This window comes from Tachysurus fulvidraco, chromosome 26 (assembly GCF_022655615.1).
Source record: "Tachysurus fulvidraco isolate hzauxx_2018 chromosome 26, HZAU_PFXX_2.0, whole genome shotgun sequence".
Classification (NCBI taxonomy): domain Eukaryota; kingdom Metazoa; phylum Chordata; class Actinopteri; order Siluriformes; family Bagridae; genus Tachysurus; species Tachysurus fulvidraco.
Genome location: NC_062543.1, coordinates 11410207 through 11429740, shown reverse-complemented (window position 1 = coordinate 11429740; position 19534 = coordinate 11410207). Strand labels below are relative to the sequence as shown.

The following is a 19534-nucleotide window of genomic DNA, read 5'->3' as shown; positions in this document are numbered from 1 at the left end:
TTGTGAAGGAGGATCAGTCAAGAAGAATTAAGCGGAACCTTTACAGCTTCAATGATATTAGCGTGTTACATGGCGCCATCTAGAGGTGAGAGAGTGTAACTTGTAGCAGTAGACCACAGAGCAAACTTCAGCTGAGGTTTAGCCAATCAGATTCCGTCAAGTCTCTCGCACAGCCAATCAGATTTGGACTGTCCCGGTACCATAGCAACCTAAATTGTTAATGTGTGGTGTCTTAGGCAACGACCTGGCGCTGTTTATAGCCAGCGGTAAAGACAACATAACGCATTAATTACAGTTTTATTACTTCTTTTATCTTTATTTTAACCGAACGACAGAAAGATGGAGAGGTCTGAGGAAAATCCAGCTGCCCAAAGGCAGGAGGCTGCAACGTGCTTCAAAGCTTTCCTGTTGAAGAACAGCACAAAAACAAACATTAACCTGTGAGTAACTTTAACACAAAAATATATACAGTGTTTTTTGTGTTTGACACACACACACAAAATATTTATGTATTAGATATAAAACATATGCATATTATGTATTTATATATATATTTTGTGTGTGTGTGTGTGTGTATATATATATATATATATATATATATATATATATATATATATATATATAATTCCTTTTAATTCATATATATATATATATATATATACACACAAAAAAAGTATAAATACATATGTTTTATGTATATCTAATACATAAATATTTTGTGTGTGTGTGTCAAACACAAAAAACACTGTATATGTATTAAATATAAAACATATATGTATATGTATATTTTTTGTGCATATACATTACACATACATATACGTAATATGTTTTTTTTTGTTGTTTTTTTTTGCCAACTCATAGTGAAATTTAGCCTCGGCTGCTGATGTAAAAACAAAACAAAAAAAACAAACAAACTAAAAAAAACCTAGACATTTAACGTCTTTAAAAACTTTATTTTTACTTTGGTTACTGATTTACTACATTACCCAAAATACCACTCGACTACCTGCCAATAGTGCTGTAGTAGGATTTAGCCCTTGCTTCATCTAACTCTGTCTAAAAAGAGTGATGCAGCAGCACTTTAATCATTTAGTCTAAATTAGTTCTTTCTGCTCAAACGGATAAAGTTCCAGTGCATCAGCTAATCACAAATTATCCTCAAAATCAACAAACATATCAGAATCAGAATCAGAATCAGAATCTGGTTTATTGCCACGTACTATAAGGTCTACATGTACAGGAATTTGTCTTGGTGTGTTGGTGCATAATAATAGTGGAGAAGCATAAAAATAAAAAAAACAATGGTTATAAAAATAATGTGTATAATATGTAAATAATGATAATTTTAAAAAGTAAGTAAGAGAATGTTGATGTGTTGCATCTTCAGCTACGATCATCTGGTTCGCCTGCTAACCAGAGTGATGGACGAGCGACCAGAGAACGCGGTAGATGTGATTGAAGATCTGAGTCTGGAGGTTAAGCGTAGCATGTGGCAGGACAAGCAGAGCACGCTGCGGGAAGCAGAGCACACAACATCATCTGAGCTGCTGGCCGAGCGACAGAGAGCACTGTTTAACCATGGGGACGAGAAAGAACATGAAGAGGTGCTGGTCAGGAGAGTTTTCTTTCAGGGAGATTCTATGATTGCCGTGGCTTTTAGCCCTTGCAACTGTGTATTTAACTATTAATGAGATATAGCAACCCATCTCGTTTCTCATATTTAAGCAGAGAACTAAATATACAAATGTGGTTAAATAAGACACACACCTTTTTGAACTGCACCAGTGCAGAGAAACATACTAAGAGGTGTGTAAATGTTATATGCCCTCTTCCACATACATGTTCTCACAGCTGCCCACGAATGATTAATGTCACAGTAATCGACAGCGGAGAGAAAGTAACGTTACTCCTCAAACCTAGAGCGCACAGCTAAGTCTCTTTGCTTTCTGGCTGTGGATGTCTGTGGTATTGTCATAAATTAAAATCGCTTTTCTTTTGCACTGTTTGGTAGCATAACAAAGTTGTACTTACGTCACTTTGACTCCCTGTTTCAGAAGGAAATACATCAACATACGGAATCAAATCACAGCTAATAATCTACTGCATGGGAACATCAAGAGCAGAGTTTCTCATTTGCTATATTTGTTTTCCTTCTAGTTGGAGACACCCCTGCCCAATTTGGCCGAGATTAACTTCTTTCTGGAGCAGATTGGGGTTGGTCTGGGACGGGAAGAGATGCACAGGATCCATCTGTCCCTGAAGCAGCTAGTAGACATTCAGCCCCTGCAACGCTGCCGATTCTGGGGCAAAATCCTGGGTATTGAAGGGAACTACATAGTGGCTGAAGTTGAATTCAGGGATGGAGATAATGAAGAAGAAGAGGAAGAAGAAGAAGAAGAAGAGGAAGGGCAAGAATACAACGCTCATGAAGAGGATGAGGTAATCAAGGTTTTAAAGTAATTCCTTTACTGACCTGTGTACACATGAATTATTTTTTTTATTTTTTTTGTCATACTGTTTAGCTAGATCCTGTCCCCAAATCAAGCTACAAACAACCTGCCCCAGTCCCAAAAGAACCTCGTCGCTCCGGCACCAACAAGTTCACCTATTTTGTGTGCAGTGAGCCGGGCTTGCCCTGGGTCCGCCTTCCTGACATCACTCCAGCTCAGATCACAGCTGCGCGACAAATTCGTAAGTTCTTAACTGGGCGCCTGGACACGCCCATCGTGAGCTATCCGCCATTCCCTGGTAATGAAGCCAACTACCTGCGTGCCCAGATTGCCCGCATCTCAGCAGGCACCCAGGTCAGTCCACTGGGTTTCTATCAGTTCAGGGAGGAGGAGGGTGAAGAGGAGGAAGAGGGAGCGCGAGACAGTGTCGAGGAGAACCTGGACTTCGAGGGTATCCCGGTGCAAGACATGGCCGATTCGCTGTCGGCGTGGGTTCACCACACCCAGCACATTCTCATGCAGGTGAGAAAAAGTGATCGAATCATCATGCTGTTCGGAGGTTCTGTCAGCCTGCATGCTGATCTCTCTAGAGATGTTTTTACTAAATATCTGATCTCCAGTGTTTCTTTTTCCATACACATAACTTTACAAACCCCTTTAAATGGCTAACATTAGTCTCAATTAAGACTTTTGATTGATTTGGCGGACATGTGACCACGCCGCAGAAACCAAGCATTCCTGATGATCTTTGTGCACACACCAGGGTCGTTGTGTGTGGGTCAATCTGGCTGAAAATTTAGATAATGTCCGTGACGAAGATGCAGAGGAAGAGGAGAAGGAAGAAGAGCCTGATGAGCCCGAGCCTGAGATTGGTCCGCCGCTTCTCACACCACTGTCAGAGGATGCAGGTGAGTCTTAAACTTGACGTAGGTGTCAGTCGTGTTCTTCCTGTGAACGTCCTAATGAACATGATCTGATATTTCAGAGGTTAATAATACTGCTCCCTGGAGTCCCAGGATCTCTTCAAATCTAATCTCCCAGTACGCCGTTGCTTATGTGCGCTCCAACTTGTGGCCTGGAGCCTATGCGTATGCGTGTGGCAAGTAAGACCTCTCTCTTTTATTTTTCTCAGCTCTCGAGGCACTTCCTTTTTAATAACCTCAAGTTCTGTAAATTTGTTTTGCTATGATATAAATCTGATTACATAACCCAATTTTGCAACAGGAAATTCGAGAACATTTACATTGGCTGGGGGCTGAAGTACTTGGGTGAGGCCTTTACCCCAGCACTGCCTCATCCTCCAGAGCCCGAGTACCCCAGTGGCCCCGAGATTTCAGAGGCACTGGACCCCAGTCTGCAGGAGGAAGAGGCTCTGAAGGAAGCACATGAGGAAAAGCAGGCTGCGCTGGAGGACAACGATGCAGAGGAAGAGGAAGAAGAGGAGGAAGATTAAAACTAAATGACACACAGTGAACCGACATCATTAACTGTTATTATACAATGGTCGATTCCTATTGGCCAAATGACCAATTGTTTAATGACCAATTAGGTTACAACCAATAAAGTAACGGATTTATTACAAAAGCATGTAAGTCTTAAAATAATATACAGTATGTTGATTTAGCATTTTTTTTGGAAGGAGCCTGTGATGTCATCATACTGTATCTTTCCCAACACAGGAAAATCTTCAGGTTTATAGCTGGTGTAATAATATAAGTGATGTGGATAAAACCTCTTTTTAACCATGCAGTGTAACAGCTCATCCTATCATGTTTAACTTCTCAACAGTCCAATGTATAGTATGTTAATTCTGGATGAGGCATTCATGAAGAACTTCATAAACAGACCAAAAGAGTCAAAAAATCTTTTATTAATCGCTTCAGCTTGGATGAAACAAGCTGGCAACAAGCCAGGTTCAATCTTCATGCCGTTTGCTTTCATCGTTTAGTTTCAGTCATGTTCCTTGTACAAACTGTAGCTAGAACTGAACTTTAAATAAACAAATAAATTACAATGATTTGTAAACATTAAAAAAAAAAAACACCACCACCTAAGGAAATGCTGTGCAGCTTCACAGCAGTGTGAGGTACCTGATACACAATAGTTAAAGAAGAATCAAACACCAGACAAGGACGTGATCCGAATTAGTGAATCGTTAAGTTCTCAAATTACCGCTTTCACTTGTGGCAGTCTCAGTTCCACAGCTCCATTTAAACAACGTGGAACAGAAATGTAAATCTAGTGAAAACTTCCAAGCAGCATATAGTGTTCGGATGTAACAAAAAACGTGATCTAAGGATTGCAGAATATAGAATTTGGCATCAATCACCCACAAAAAAAAAAAAAAAAATTAATACTTGGATTGACAAACAGCTCCACAAGGTGAACTTTTAGCTGATTAACGGAAAAATGGTCGATGAATAAGTCGGAAAGGTTGACGTCATGAGTCAGAGGATTACACAATGCACATTGTTAGCGGAGATCGTTCTCGTCCTCCTGAATGCCCTTCTTGATCCGCAGCAACATGGTGGTGTGCCACTGATCCAACCGTGTGACCGTGTCGAACTCTTTCACCTGAAAGCGACAACAGACAACGGTGGGTCCTTGAACTGATCATACGAGGAAAACCGTTTACACTTCTAACATAACATTTACACCAGAGCGCTGGTGAGTTCCAGACTTACAGCGTTTGTGTATGCGTCGACGTCTTGCTCCTCTTGCGCTTGGAAAAGTTTCTATTTGAACAAGAGGTCGTATCGCATCACTCAAGCCAAGGCAATAACGGCGATTTTAAAAAATAAATAGATAAATCAATAAAACCAACCTTCATGAGTTTGCACTCCCTGCAGTCTGAGAAGGCAGGAAACATTTCCTCATATCGTTGAACAGCCAGCTAGATAAGAGAGAAACAAATCAGTAAGACATTTCGGTGACAGTGTTAGCAACCCGCTAATAACAAAACAAAAACAAGTCACCTTGGCGTTCAGCATATCGACACAAAAGTGACACAGTGCTGCTTTGAAGAAGTGATCCTTTGCGCCGTACTTCAGCAGGGTGTTATCCATGCAGTAGGTCCCAATCTGAACACAGATTATCACAAAAATAAATAAATAAACAAACAAACAAACAAACAACAGAAGCTTGTGTAGGATTTAACGGTGTTAATAAATACTGACCTGTTCATAGATCTCTATAGCTTTTTGGTACCGTTCAAGCTGAGCGGCGTACATAGCGACTTTAAGAAGGCACTTGTTGGCAGAGCTAGAAGAGAAAAACAGATTAGACGGTGTGTTTGGTTTACAATTTAATTCACGTGCTTTTTTCTTAATAATAATAATAATAATTATTATTTTTTTAAACGTAACCTTAAAGTACCTTGTAGACTCTTCTCCTTTGTAGTATTCACCAGCCTGTTCGTAATGCGCAACGGCCTGTGATTATTAAAAAAAAAAAGATCAATATTAAATATTAAAAATAAAAACTTCCTTTTTCCCCCTTTCTAAATCAATTCCTTTTGTAATCACTGGACAGATATAGTGTGCTGAGGCTGACACAGACGCTGTCTAACTTTACTGGCTGTATATCATTCCCACTTTATCTCACCTTATCAACATCCAGTAAATCAGACTCATAGATTTCAGCGACAGTGATGTGGTGTTTGGCCGCGATGGTGAAACGTCCCTGTGGAGGATAAGAAGATGATACCAGAAAAGTAAATACAACCTAGTCAGAGACTTTTTTCACTGATTTTACAAAGCTGAGCTTGTTTTTAAGTGTCAACAGGAGAGATTTAAAATTTTTAAAAACACACAAACACGAAATAATCTGATTTCTTTCCAGAATCCGAGAACAGAAGTACAGGAATTATGTATGTGAAATATCAAGGACCCACTTATAATGAATGAATAGATGAATGAATGAAAGGAAGGAAGAGAAAAAACAAAGAAAAAAATAGGAAAGAAAGAAAGAAATAAATAAAACAGGAAGGAAGAAAGGAAGAGAGGAAGGAAGGAAGGAAGGAAGAGACAGAAAGAAAGAAAGAAAGAAAGAAAGAAAGAAAGAACAAACGAATGAAAGTAAGAACTATCAGCTAGACTCTAGTCATTGCGAGGTGAAGACCGAGGTGTTAGAGGATGATTCGGAGCTCAAGTCCTCGGCTGTCGTTTCTCACCATGTCAGTGTAGATGTCGATCGCCCGTGTCAGACACTTGATAGCCTCTGAGGAAAGAAGGACATGCAGTTAAATGCTTCACCACGTCATCTGAAACTAATCACAGTTCTTTCAGAACAAGACAGCAAACTCCTAACCTTTTGGATCTGCTTTTTTGTAGGCATTGCCAGCGTCGATAAAGCTGACGGCGGCATTGTGCTTATTTTGGGTTTTCAAGTGCACTCGTGCAGCTTTGCAGAACGCATCACCTGCAGCTGAAAGAAAAAAAAAAACGTTGTGAAGACGTTGTTGTTTAAAAGCAACCCGTATGTTAATGAGACGGTGTTATCGAAGACGTACCATGCCAGTTCTTGGCCATCTTGAACATATTGGCAGCCCTCGTGTACATGTCACAAGCTTCCTCTGCTTTAGAAGAGCTCCTAGAAAACAGTTGTAATACTAGTTAGTTGTTCAGTTATAATCATTCTTTTATTTTTTTTTTTAGTAGTAACATGTTTAAAGATGGATTTTGGGTCGCAATCCATCTCTTAATATATATATATGTATGTATGTCATAACACCCCACCCCACCCCACCCATCTTTATCCTGTTCTATCACTGAGTGTGATGCTGGAATACAGCTTGGATGAAAAGGTGCTTCACATGACCCACTGTCCCCATCAGGGACAAATTAGACCTACTGTAATGTTTACAATGCAGGGGAAGAAACCAGAGAACCCTGGGGAAACCCACGTGCACTTAAGTAATGATTAATTAATTAACTAATCAATCCTCAAGGATCTTTTTCCTAACCTGTAATGAAAGACTCGGGGTCTTAGACATAGTGGACAATGCTCGATGCTTCCCCCAAAAATAAAAACACGACCACGTACCCGAGAAACTTCCCAAACAAAGATGCCGACATTTGCATTTTCTTGTCAGCTGCGTCGATCAGAGCCAAGGCTTCTTTTTCTTTTCCAGAATAATCCATTTTTTATATCACGTACACCGTATCCAGTTTTCTCTGAGAAAGATATACAACCTTATTTGTTTTGCTCTCTCTCTCTCACACACACACCACGATTCACGTCTGTTTTGTTGTTATGAACGTCACTAGGGATTCGGAAGTATATTCTACGACGCAGAAATCTCAGGGACCGTCACAAAAAAGTAGTCCTTGAAGCGGACGGAAGCAAACGTAACTAACAAGTTTGAACATTGTCATTTGCAAGTTAGATATTGTTCACGTATATAGTAGCACCCTAACACGCCAGGACGTGCTGTAGGAAGTTTATATCGAACACAAACTGGCGTGTTTGTACATACCTGCGTATGTCGGAGACATTTCGTTTTTCTTGTTGTCACGTAAAATACACCGGTCCCTCATCAGCAACCGCGGGAAGCATTTCCAGTGTAGAGGTCGCAAAATGTGAACGGAGGCCGTTTTTGGAATTCTATGATGTTATAAACGTCATTATTGTAGGTATTGTTTTTAATGCAAAATTTTGATACGTGATTGCGAACGCGTGTAACGCGCACGTGCTGGACTGTGACGCAGGGACGCACGCTTTACGTGGAATTGGCACGCGATTTGTAACGTGATTTAAATGCTGTAACGTTAGAACATTAAAGTTTTTTTTTACAGTAAAACATGACTGTGCCACATGATTTAACCATGTGCTTAAAATTAACTTTAGAACACAGTTGTATTATTACATCCACTGTTAGGTCTGTAATGAATATACAACATTCTGTATACATAAAATACCATCCATCCATCCATCCATCCATCCATCCATTCATCAGGTCTGGAATTAACATACAACATTCGTATACATGAAACACCTCCCATCCATCCATCCATCCATCCATCCATCCATCCATTAGGTCTGGAATTAACATACAACATTTGTATACATGAAACACCATCCATCCATCCATCCATGCATACATCCATCCATCTAATAGGTGTGGAATTAACATACAACATTCTGTATACATGAAACACCATCCATCCATTCATTCATTCTGTTCTGACGAAATAATTTTGGTAAAATATGAAATTGTCATGATTGTAATAAGACTGACGACTATGACTGTATATTCTACACACAGTTAACACTTTGTTTATGTTCTAGCAAAACAAAAACCACACGCATGGAGTTCCCGGGTCGAAGACGGCCTGTTAGTCTCGGTACATCGACTCTGAGGAGAAGAATGGATCGCATGTTACCTTTCTCAGAACGTCGCACATCCAAAGTGTGGAACCACTACACCCAGCTTAGTATGCATCGTGTTGAGTGTAACCATTGCAAGAGACAGCTGTCCTTTCACAACAGCACTACGTCGATGAGAGAGCACCTGGGACGGAAGCACAGCATTCGTGACGGAGCTGTTCCACCTCCCAACACTGCCGAAGTCCCAAACCCCTCAGCATTACGTCAACACATTGCTACATCCACTTTACTTGATGGCAGATTCCCAACATCTAATGTGACCATGGAAGCGCCGACTGGATCGTTCCAGCCGGTAGTACCTGTTATTGTCAAAGAGGAGCAGCATGAAGAACTATCAGCTGAGGCAGGTGAGGCCAAACATACCTGCACTACATATGTCCCTGGTTCTGCAGGTGTTGGCACTTCAAATTCAAATTCCCTTCCCAGTCAGGATATAGAACAATCTTACAGATTTTCCCCAGATGAGCTTAACACCACACTTAACAACAGTGGTGGCAGCAACAACAGTGGTGCAAGGGGCTACAGTGATAAGCGAGCAGGACTTGTCACAGATCTAATTTTGGAAATGGTGTACAGAGACCTGCAACCTTTTTCAGTTGTAGAAGAGAGGGGATTCAGACTCTTGCTTAGTTGCCTTGAACCCAATTATCCCGTTCCATCACCATCTTTGCTCGGGAACCTTTTGTGGCATCGCTACCACATTCTCAAGCAATGTCTTCAGCAGCATCTTCAAACAGGCCTTTCTGCCCGATGTTTGGCCATTTGCACTGAACACTGGCGCTCCGTGGAAGGATGTGGGGTCGAAGGAAGTGGCCAGTTCTACCTCACTGTCAGTGCACATTTTGTTGACTCTAACTGGCAACTGGCCCGCTGTATTTTAGAGACTCGTCCAATACCAGAATACAAAGGCAACGCCATGAACAGTGGGCTGGCTAAGTTTGCATACACATTAAAAGCAGTTCTTTCAGAATTCCACCTCCCTGAGAGTTACGTGTTCTGTGTTGTTTATGACACTCCCTGGGGTATGGAGTGCAGGAGGCAAGGAAGCATGACTCTTGATCAAGACTATCAACAGGAATTTCCGGGACCCAGTCATGCTCCCATTCAGTCCCTTCCAGAGGGATGGGAACCAATTCCTTGCGCAGGGGAAGCCCTCAAGATGTGTGTCCAAGAAGGACTTTATGTAGAGACTGTCAGACAGGCACTTGAGGATGCTCGTGGAATTGTTCTACACTTCCAACACGATGTTAATTCTGCAGCAGCTCTAAATCAAAAAGCAGAAGCTGCCGACAAAGGTGCAGCACGGCTGGTCCTAGATGACCCAGGGCGTTGGGCCACAGCCATTGACATGTGTGAAAGACTTCTTGAGCTTAAGTGGGTGGTTAGCTCAGTGTTGGAAGACCAAAAGGCTGCTCCTAATTTGGCTGACCATCAGTGGCGTTTATTACATGAATTGGTCCCGGTGCTAAGAACGGTACGAATCGCAGCATCCTTTCTGAGTGAAGACATTAATGCATCTATTTCTTCCTTGATGCCATGCCTCCAAGGTGTGTCAAGAATCCTGGGGCAGAACATGACTGAGTGCAGCTGTCCCGTGGTCAGGGGAGTCATGGAAAGGATCCGCAATGGGATGGAAAAGCGCTGGAGACTGACTGATGAGGAGTCTTTGCTCGACAGTCCTGCTGTCCTGTCATCATTCCTGGACCCAAGGTTCAAGGAGATGCGATTTTTAAGCCCACATGCTCGCAGTAAGCTGCATGACAAGGTTAAAGAGTTGTTATCTGTTCAGGCTTACACAGATGATAGAGAGGTTGACCAAGATATAGACAGGGGCTTGGAAGTGAGAGAGAATGAAACAGGAGGGGAGACTGCTGTTTTGGGATTGGATGACCAACTACCTATTCCCACAGTGGCATCACTGGATTCCCCTGAGTCATGTGCCTCATGTCCAGAGGAAGGTGACAGCATTGAACTTCAGCAGAATGATAATTTTGTAGCTGTCTCATCTCCAGAACACATAAATGAAAATATAATTGTGGATTCACCTTCCAAAGCTACGGGCGGACGTAAACGAACAGCCAGCTTGGCTGGACTGTCATCTACACTGGCATGTGATCGGCAACTCACTGCCCGTATGCGAATAAGTTCTGTTCCTCAAAGTATGTATGACATTCTTCTAGGAGAGGATCCTACTGAACGAATGCCTGAAATCCAGCAGCAGCTGGAGAATTACATAGCAGAGCCGCTTTGCAAACGTAGCCTCTCACCTCTTCACTGGTGGCGTAACAAAGAGCACCGCTTTCCTGCGGTGGCCCGACTTGCACGAAAATATCTTTCAATCCCAGCTACAGCTATTCCTGCTGAGCGTGCTTTTGCACCAAGGGAATCCCCTGTGACCCACAGAAGAGCTATGCTAGGAACAGAATATCTTGACCAAGTATTGTTTCTTCATCAGAACTGCGATTATGTAGAGCAGCTTAAGGGTGGTCTTTCAGGACATAGAGAGACTGAACATAACAGTGGTCTGAGTGGGAACCAAAGTAGAGACAGTCTGTATCAGACTTTAGTTTCCTATGATAATAAGGTTTAAGTAAAGAAGGGCTATGATTACTGTTTGTTGACCGATGGCTCCCTTGCACTCTCAAAGTGCTTGAATGTACAGTATATAATGTATTGAACTCAATACTTTCATAATCTTTATTTTTAACAAGTATAAAAATAAGCTCCTTGGGGTTTTGTCATTGTTAAAAAAAAAAGTTTAGTCAATAAGAAGCGACTATTTTTACAGTTTAACAGTTGTGCAGCTACTAACAGTTTTATTTAGAATAACCACAAAAATTGTCAACTCAAATTTTAAATAATGCTGATTCTTATTCCGTATAAGGAAAGTATTACACTACCTTTCTTTAGTGTTTGGAAGCTGGGAGTTCTGGGGAATGGTATGATCGTCTTCTTGTAACTATGCCGTATTCATCGGTATGCTACATTTTATGCGCCTGCTAAATATTTTGTGATAACGTGTTGATTTGCAGGGTACAGTCCTAAATGTATTTTTAAAATTAAAATGTCCATTTCTTAAGCTTTGAATGTGTTTACAAACAAACAAACAAAAAAAGCATCGATCATTTCATGCATGCATTTCATAAACAGTTATTGTTTATTCCATGTACAAAATGACACTTGTAACTTGTGACATCAGGTATTGGTTATTATCCCTATATGTAACAGCTGATTAAGATGTACTCCATGAACTGCATGCCAAATTAAAGCTTGTTTGAAACAGATTGAAGTGCAAAAATAACTTCTGTTATACCAAACAGGGAACAAGAATATGGACGTGCTGCTGGATTAGTATTGATGTATTTCAGCCTGCACTTTTTAGACAGCTTCACCCGAAACAGTAAAAAATCCAAACATTCAAATTCTATAACATGCAAAGTGCTGCACCAAAAGTATGAAGAACTTGGTATTGAACGTGTTTGACGTTTAAACAAAACAAAAAAACACAACCATTTATAAACACTACATACTATATCAATAACATGGAAATGAAAAATATTGTCTATTACACAGACATCATCACCTTTAAAACTTCAAACATATTTTGATAAACTTTTAAAATTAAGCTGATTGGTATTCTGATGGCTAATATGGGGATAGATCAAGACTCCATCTGATGGCTAATATATCTTTTCCTTGACCTCGTCTCTTGTCCCTAATAGGACAAGGTGTTTGATTCCAAAAATCTCTCTCTCCTGGTGGGTTTTCATATGAGCACTGTGACACTCTGTCTTATGAAAACACCTGAAAAACACAAACACATGGGGTAATGCACTACTTGAGGTAATTAGTTTTTATCAGAATGGCCTATAAGCATTGCCTTTAGTGTGTTTGAAGATTTCCTGGCACCATATGACTTCCACACACATACATAAAAAGGATTATAAATCAATTTCTTAATCATATGAAACCTACAGAATTCTTTCCAGCTCCATCGGGGTTTTCTATTCCTCCACACCGCTGCTTGAACTTCTTCAGCTTCTTCATCGTGTAATAATACTCCACACACTGGGCCACTGATTTGGTTTGCAACTGCAAAACAAAATAATTACTCTAGTTGGGAAAGTTTTAACCAGCTGTATGGCCTTTTGTTGGTCTTACCGCTTTATGAATTTCCTGAAAATCCTTAGTCTGATTGAGAAGAGCTTTCTGGAAGACTCTCATTTCCTGAGCAGTCCAGTGGTCAGACCCTGATGTTAAAAGTTTGTGGGAGATGAAATTATAGTGCTTTAAAAAAATACTGTGAAATCACTGGATGTATGGACACTTCTACTTCAATACCTGTGTAGTGATAGTCACTGAGTGGGTGACAGGAAGTCCGATAATCTCCTCTAACTAAGAGCAAATCCAGTGCGGCCTGGTCAAAAAAAAAAAAGGTGGTTTATTCAACCTGTGGCTGGCTAACACAAATTCAATACCTGTATTAAAGCTTACTAGAATGTCTCCTTGAACTTCATGCAAACAGTGAAGTGCAAGTTCAGTGTTTGTGCCCCCTCCTGGTAGCACACTGGAACAGCACATGTTTAGGAATTCTGTAACTGTGGGAGAAAAATTGCACACACTCCGTTAATTTTCAATACTGCCGATGAGCCTTTTTGCTGATAACACTCGAAATCGGTACTCAAAAGATCTTAGAAGAATATCAACTCATTTTGAGTTTGTAAGTCTGAGTAAGGAAGTAACAAACCATCTTGTTGTGTCTCAGGATTAGTGTTCAGGTCTCCCCATGGGGCCCAGACGAGCTGAGCAGGGTGCTCATCATACAGAATTAACAAAGAATTGCGCATTGGGGGGATCTCAGCCTGGAAACGTGAACCCACGTTGATCTTTCTGTATGTTTAAAAATAACAAGGCTAAGTAAGATCATGTGGGAGAATGGGTGACAAAAAAACAACATCAGCGATGGTAGAAATGACTCACGGTTTTATGCTCACTACTGTATTATCCGAAATTAATGAGATTCCATCTTTGTGATCTGGAGAAAAGTCAGCAGTCAGAATTAAACTTTTTAGTTTGACATTAATAGAAAACAAATGCCACCTTTGATATTAGTCACTCACCCAGGTTATCAGAATAGATGTTAGGTGGATTAAGGCAAGGCTGGTACTGGGGCACAGTGTTGAAATAGAGCCCTGTTCCTGGGCGGAGCGGGCTAAGCATGGGAGGGGGAGTGTAGGGCGGTGGATCAAAGTTCAGCAGGTGGTCGGCAAGGTACGTAGGTGAACGCAGTTGACTTGGGTAACCTCCGGCTACTAGGTTGGGTGTGATCAAGCTCTTGAGAAGACCGGGATGATATAACTTCTTGGACAGAGTTTTGACCTTCTGATTCTTCTCAATCTGCAGGGAGATCTATCAGTCTATCAGTATAGTCAGTACCATGCATGAAGTCAATGAAGTGCTATGTTTCGAGCAAACTGAGAAAACACTGGATAAAGCAATAAATTTGCACCAAAAGAATCTAGTTAGGCTAGAGCCCGGAAAATAAGAATATGTCACTGATATGGAATTTAAGGGTATGGGTAATTCGATTAATCCTACCAAACACAATAGGAATATGATATAATATGGTAAAAGTGAAACTTTTTACTTTTTGTCTAGAGAATTTGTTGAACGTCTTTGCGTCTTTGCTTGAGACAGGGACAGAAACTGGGATGACTATTGGGGAAAGCTGGACTTCCTGTTCTGTCTTGTACCAATCACCAACCATGTCCAGGCTCCCGTCCTGTCACAGGAAAAAAAATCACATGAAATGAATCATCTGTAGAGATGAAAATTTCACACAAAAGGCCTTTGCATTAGAGGTTTTGAGTGTTTCTTTAAGATTATAGTAGGAAAGAGATATCACCTTTGTTGATGAGACTGATTCTACTAATTGCTGATCCAACTTGTCGAAGGTTAGTGGAGATTGTGGATGTGAAGGCGAGGGCTGTGCATGCGTGCTAGATGGGTGTTTAAGATACATCCTGAGAAAGAACCAAAACAAAGATTTATAACTGAATTTGGTCAGTTAATTTTCTTTTAGATGAACCAATATTTTTCAGGCACCCTATTATTTCCTCTTCATGCTAAAGTAGTTCATCTGTGTCCAATACTATAATGTCAAAAATATCTGAGGTCATATTTTTAATTATTAGTTCCCTATAATACACAAATTCTGACCTTTCACCAGACTCTCTTCCATGTCGTATCCGTGCAGTAGCACTTCCTCCCTGTGCAATGGACTGACAAATAAAACTACACTGAATTTCCACTCTTTTCAGTATAGGATATTGGATATTCATATACTGTACGCTTTGAATTATTAGCACTTTTCATGAGAATAGACAAATATCCCAAAAACATTCCAAACAGTCTGGATCCAAAGCTCAGGTTGAATACCTGAACCATAGAGCTGTGGGGGGGTACCGTGGCTATTTCACCATTTTGTTGAAACTGCTGAATATTTCACCACAAATACGGCATCTTATAATGATTTTTTTTAATTAAAAGCATTTACTTTTGCTGATTTACATAAAGGGTGCCAATAATTCTGAAGCTTACTGCTTACTATCTGAACATCACCCATGTAAACTGAACAAACTACATTGTGTATGCAGTGGAAGTACCTTGGATGTGTCAGAGGTGGAGCTCTCTGTACAAAAGGATGCCATGGCTACCTGGCTGGGTGAAACGCGGTAAGCAGGGTGGGGTCTGGGGCTTCTTTGAGTACCGGGTCTGGGAAAAGGTAGAGGAAGGGTGGGAATATTGGTTGCCTTCAAGATCTTATTCTTTACTCTATTCTTCTTGGTCTTGAACTTGCGTGGAGGAGATGGAGGAGGATTGATGGGTTCCATGTGGTATTCTGAGGATCCAATGATTTTTGATTTTGTGCATGATGCTTGTCCACTCATAAGAGGATGTTGCTGCTTATTCTGAGGTTCATGCTGTGGCAGATCAGGCTTCAACAAAATGGCTTGATCCTTTCTGGGGCAAGCCGAAGATTGTTGACTAGCTGTTCCAGTGCCAGTTCCTTCCTTGCTAGGTTGGATTGATGGTGCCTCTTTCCATGTTTGAGGTACTAAAAAATCCAAGTTACGTTCCCAAGTACATTCAGCTTCTGGTTCTACAGTGTCCACCATACTACCCCCAAGACTGGAAGTTGATTCCCACTGGTTAGACATCAACATACTATGAGATGCTGACAAGTCAACTGCACTCTCCAAACTACAAGAAGCACCATCTGCTACTAGGCTCCACAACTGTGATATCACAGGAAGCTTTACTTGGGATAGTTTGGGGTCCTTAGGGTTGTGGCTCAAGCTGAGATTTGCTGCCAAAGTATAATTGGGCCCACAGCTGGTATAACCCTTGAATTGAAAAACAGATTGAGATTTGGGTGGAGAGATTAAAGAAGGGTAGCCAACTGAGGTCGATGCATCATCGTTTACTGCAGAAACCTTTGGAGGCTCCAACTGAGGTGGGCATGTTTTGGTGTCATTGGTACTTGGCTGGGAGGCTGGAGTGAGGGGGTATGTACCATGTTGTATGGCATAATGGCGTTTAAGTGAGCTGTAGCCACAATAAATCTTCGTGCAGCCAGGATGAGAGCAATGATAGGTCTTCCTCTTCTGGTGAATCAATATGTGGCTTGTTCTATAGAGAATGACAGAATGGTAGTGACGTGTTAAATGCTCAGTTTATTACTATTCTTTTTTTTTAGCTTTATATGTAAGAAACTTATACTCACAGGTGATCGGAGCGTTTAAACCCTTTCTGGCAGATATTACAGACATAAGATCTCTCTGGCTGGTGAGTTAGCATGTGCTTGTTGAGAGCATATGGTGTCCTGAATACTTTAATGCACTCCGAACACTTGTGTGTCTTGGCTTTGCCCTTCTGCATTAACTCTGAAGGGATGAGATCGCTTCCAAACAGGAGATCTGTTTCTCTTATGCTGTCAGAAGACTTCACTGAATAAGGTTCGTCTGTTGTGTTTCCACAAGATACAGACAGAAGGTCACAGATGAAAGTTATATTCAGAGATTTTGGCAGATTTTAGCTTAAGACCCAAAAAAACAAACAAACAAAACACCAAAAACGCTGAAACACTTTGACAGTAAATAGAAATAGAAAATAGACATAATTAGCTAGCTGCTTTATTTCATCATATTTCATATCATGCTGCCATTGTGAATTTTTTAAACATTTTATAGATCATCATGATCATCATCAATGAACAAATAATGTTGTACAAAATGCTGTGAAGACAAATGGGAACATCTAGAAAGTATATAACAGTAACTAGCAAGATGAGCCATTGTCTGCCAAAAAAAAAGCCCAAGTTTGGTACTAAAAATCTAACAGAATTTAATCATAACGCATCTTTTGCATAACCGAAGATCACATAAATACTGGGATGTATGTAAAAGGTGCATTAGGTAAGATTTGTAAACAAAACGAAAGGTCAGTTAAATGGGTGGCGTTAAATAAGATTCAAATTATGTTTTTTACTTATTAAACCTACCCACATTTACCATCCATGTTCACAAAGCTCCACACCAAACCTACGGCAGTTTAACTACAGTTAGGTACCTGATTAGCGTTACCATCAGCAATGATATCACTTACTGGGACATCCAAGTTAAATTTCTACAGCTCTATAACCATAAATGAAACAGGGCATAGAAGCCTTTATTTCTTCACACATCTCAACTGAGTAGGTTGGGTCAGAGCACAGGGGCAGCTAAGATGCAACACCCCTGGAGCAGGGGAGGGTTAAGGCAGCTTGGCAGTGCTAGGAAATGAACCCTGCCCTTCTGATGTCCTGATTATACAACCTCTCTTTATAATGATGTCATGTTTATAAAATGACAAACAAGAGGCCAAATAAAATGAAAACAAAACATTCTGGTCCAAAAAGAAGGTTTCCCAGCTGTTTATTTTATTTGTTTATTTGTTTATTTTATTTTTCAGGGACAATGTTGTAAACAATTTTCCACATTCCTTATATTAGAAAGAAATGAAATTTATTTACTATCGCACCTTTAATTTAATAGTGGACTTTTCATTTAAGACTCACCTGTAACCTGTAAATTCTTACCAGCATTGCTGCTATTTTCACACTCTGTGTCCATCCAGAGCTGCTTCTCCAGAGCTGGAAGGGAGACTAATGGCGGGGTTAAGGGACTGATTAAAATCACATCATCTGGGAGGTTTTCAGTGTCAGACAGCAGGGACAGATTCATATCTAAGGGCTTCATGACCTCCATAATCGCATGACTCCTAGTCACTTCATTTTCATCCATGTTTCTGAAACACAACGCACTCCTCCTTTAATTGTAAATATGGTTATTTTAAAAGAACATATTACACTGCAAATAAACTTTATTAGGCACGACATTAATTGCTGTTTGAATGTGAAAACGCTTTAAGCTAACGCTGTTAGCTGAATCGAGTTAGCTAACCGTTTTACTCACATTTGAACTAGCAAGAAAGGTGAATATATGTATATAGTATGATCTTTGCAAGTTGTAGATGAATAATGGATCGTTAAAATATATCTACAACACTGTGTACTTTATACCCACCTTAAAAACGATCGAGATCTCTAATATAAGCAGAGAGAAGGCTTAAAATAAGCAAGTCAGCACTCATGCACTAGCATACTAGCATACTAAACAGTATGTAAACAATAGCGCCGTGTACTATTTTAGTTCTGTTCGTTTGTAATGTTTAGTACAGAAGTGACGAGTAAATATAAAAACAGCAAAATTAGGGTTAAAAAGGGATTTAATGTAAGTTTGTACTTTAGCGAAGATTAAATTAGTTCATATAAATTGGCTAAACAAAAAGATTGAAAGAAGTAAACAGTTACTACACTTGTCAGATTATGTCTGAAACTATTCCTTGAATTTGTGACAAAAGTTGCATATTTGATATATATAAGTCTTTTCAAGGCTTGATAAAAAAAAGATAAAGATTATTTGAAAACTATATAGTGATTTATTAATAGATTTATTAGGGGATTTTAATTGTTAAATAAAATATATTATATAATAATAATAAATTAATAAATTAATATTATTATTAAATTGATTTGTGATTATATTTTAATAAAAAAAAAATTATATAGGATAAATTATCCACACCAGAGTGCTGGTATGACACATCGATCACAAAGCGTTTTACTCCTTTTATACCAGAACATTTTACCAAAATTACAATTCTTTTGTATCAATTCTATTGTGCAATTCTATTTATATGAACGACACATAGATATAGTTTGCTCTCCAGATTTCTCAGAAGTTAATAAACCAGAGAACAACAACAACAGGTTAGCATGTTCGCCTCACACCTCCAGGGTTGGGGTTCGATTCCTGCCTCTGCCTTGTGTGTGTGGAGTTTGCATGTTCTCCCCGTGCCTCCAGTTTCCTCCCCTGGTCCATGACATATATGGTAGGTTGATTGGCATCTCTGGAAAATTGTCCGTAGTGTGTGATTGCGTGAGTGAATGAATGTGTGTGTGCCCTGCGATGGGTTGGCAGTCCGTCCATGGTGTATCCTGCCTTGATGCCCAATGACGCTTGAGATAGGCACAGGCTCCCCGTGACCTGAGGTAGTTCGGATAAGTGGTAGAAAATGAATGAATGAATGAACAA

General features: G+C 40.1%; 4 protein-coding genes across 8 annotated transcripts; 2 read left to right on the top strand and 2 right to left on the bottom strand.

The window, feature by feature from the left end:
* The first annotated feature begins 207 nt into the window (after positions 1 to 207).
* rsph4a (radial spoke head component 4A) lies at positions 208 to 4034 on the top strand. The gene is made up of 7 exons (XM_027178665.2): positions 208 to 440; positions 1388 to 1604; positions 2158 to 2439; positions 2523 to 2972; positions 3214 to 3358; positions 3436 to 3553; positions 3675 to 4034. Exons 1-7 carry the CDS (start codon positions 340 to 342, stop codon positions 3901 to 3903), a joined length of 1542 nt encoding a protein of 513 aa, XP_027034466.1. The 5' UTR covers positions 208 to 339; the 3' UTR covers positions 3904 to 4034.
* A 266-nt stretch (positions 4035 to 4300) lies between these two features.
* Positions 4301 to 7729, bottom strand: napaa (N-ethylmaleimide-sensitive factor attachment protein, alpha a). Its single transcript, XM_047809231.1, has 11 exons — positions 7494 to 7729; positions 6961 to 7040; positions 6759 to 6875; positions 6622 to 6668; positions 6054 to 6131; positions 5826 to 5881; positions 5627 to 5711; positions 5426 to 5530; positions 5275 to 5343; positions 5135 to 5185; positions 4301 to 5024 (listed from the first exon to the last, which is right to left on the bottom strand). The coding sequence occupies exons 1-11, from the start codon at positions 7589 to 7591 to the stop codon at positions 4923 to 4925; spliced, it is 888 nt and encodes a 295-aa protein (XP_047665187.1). The 5' UTR covers positions 7592 to 7729; the 3' UTR covers positions 4301 to 4922.
* A 219-nt stretch (positions 7730 to 7948) lies between these two features.
* On the top strand, positions 7949 to 12121 carry si:dkeyp-117b8.4 (zinc finger BED domain-containing protein 4). Of its 3 annotated transcripts, none has more exons than XM_027178659.2 (2): positions 7949 to 8079; positions 8739 to 12121. In XM_027178659.2, the coding sequence occupies exon 2, from the start codon at positions 8758 to 8760 to the stop codon at positions 11425 to 11427; it is 2670 nt and encodes an 889-aa protein (XP_027034460.1). In that variant the 5' UTR covers positions 7949 to 8079; positions 8739 to 8757; the 3' UTR covers positions 11428 to 12121. The 3 variants fall into 3 exon arrangements, with proteins under 3 accessions (XP_027034460.1, XP_027034461.1, XP_047665180.1); XM_027178660.2 differs by having other exon boundaries at positions 8003 to 8083; XM_047809224.1 differs by having other exon boundaries at positions 8026 to 8406.
* On the bottom strand, positions 11972 to 18679 carry znf541 (zinc finger protein 541). 3 transcript variants are annotated; one of them, XM_047809229.1, is made up of 15 exons: positions 18464 to 18679; positions 17956 to 18185; positions 16624 to 16861; positions 15503 to 16529; positions 15057 to 15118; positions 14743 to 14860; positions 14485 to 14619; positions 13958 to 14234; positions 13818 to 13872; positions 13585 to 13727; positions 13332 to 13435; positions 13179 to 13254; positions 12999 to 13087; positions 12813 to 12929; positions 11972 to 12641 (listed from the first exon to the last, which is right to left on the bottom strand). In XM_047809229.1, the coding sequence occupies exons 2-15, from the start codon at positions 18179 to 18181 to the stop codon at positions 12630 to 12632; spliced, it is 2679 nt and encodes an 892-aa protein (XP_047665185.1). In that variant the 5' UTR covers positions 18182 to 18185; positions 18464 to 18679; the 3' UTR covers positions 11972 to 12629. The 3 variants fall into 3 exon arrangements, with proteins under 3 accessions (XP_047665185.1, XP_047665184.1, XP_027034459.2); XM_047809228.1 differs by having other exon boundaries at positions 13958 to 14246; positions 18464 to 18678; XM_027178658.2 differs by having other exon boundaries at positions 13958 to 14246; positions 17977 to 18185; positions 18464 to 18677.
* Positions 18680 to 19534: the final 855 nt, after the last annotated feature.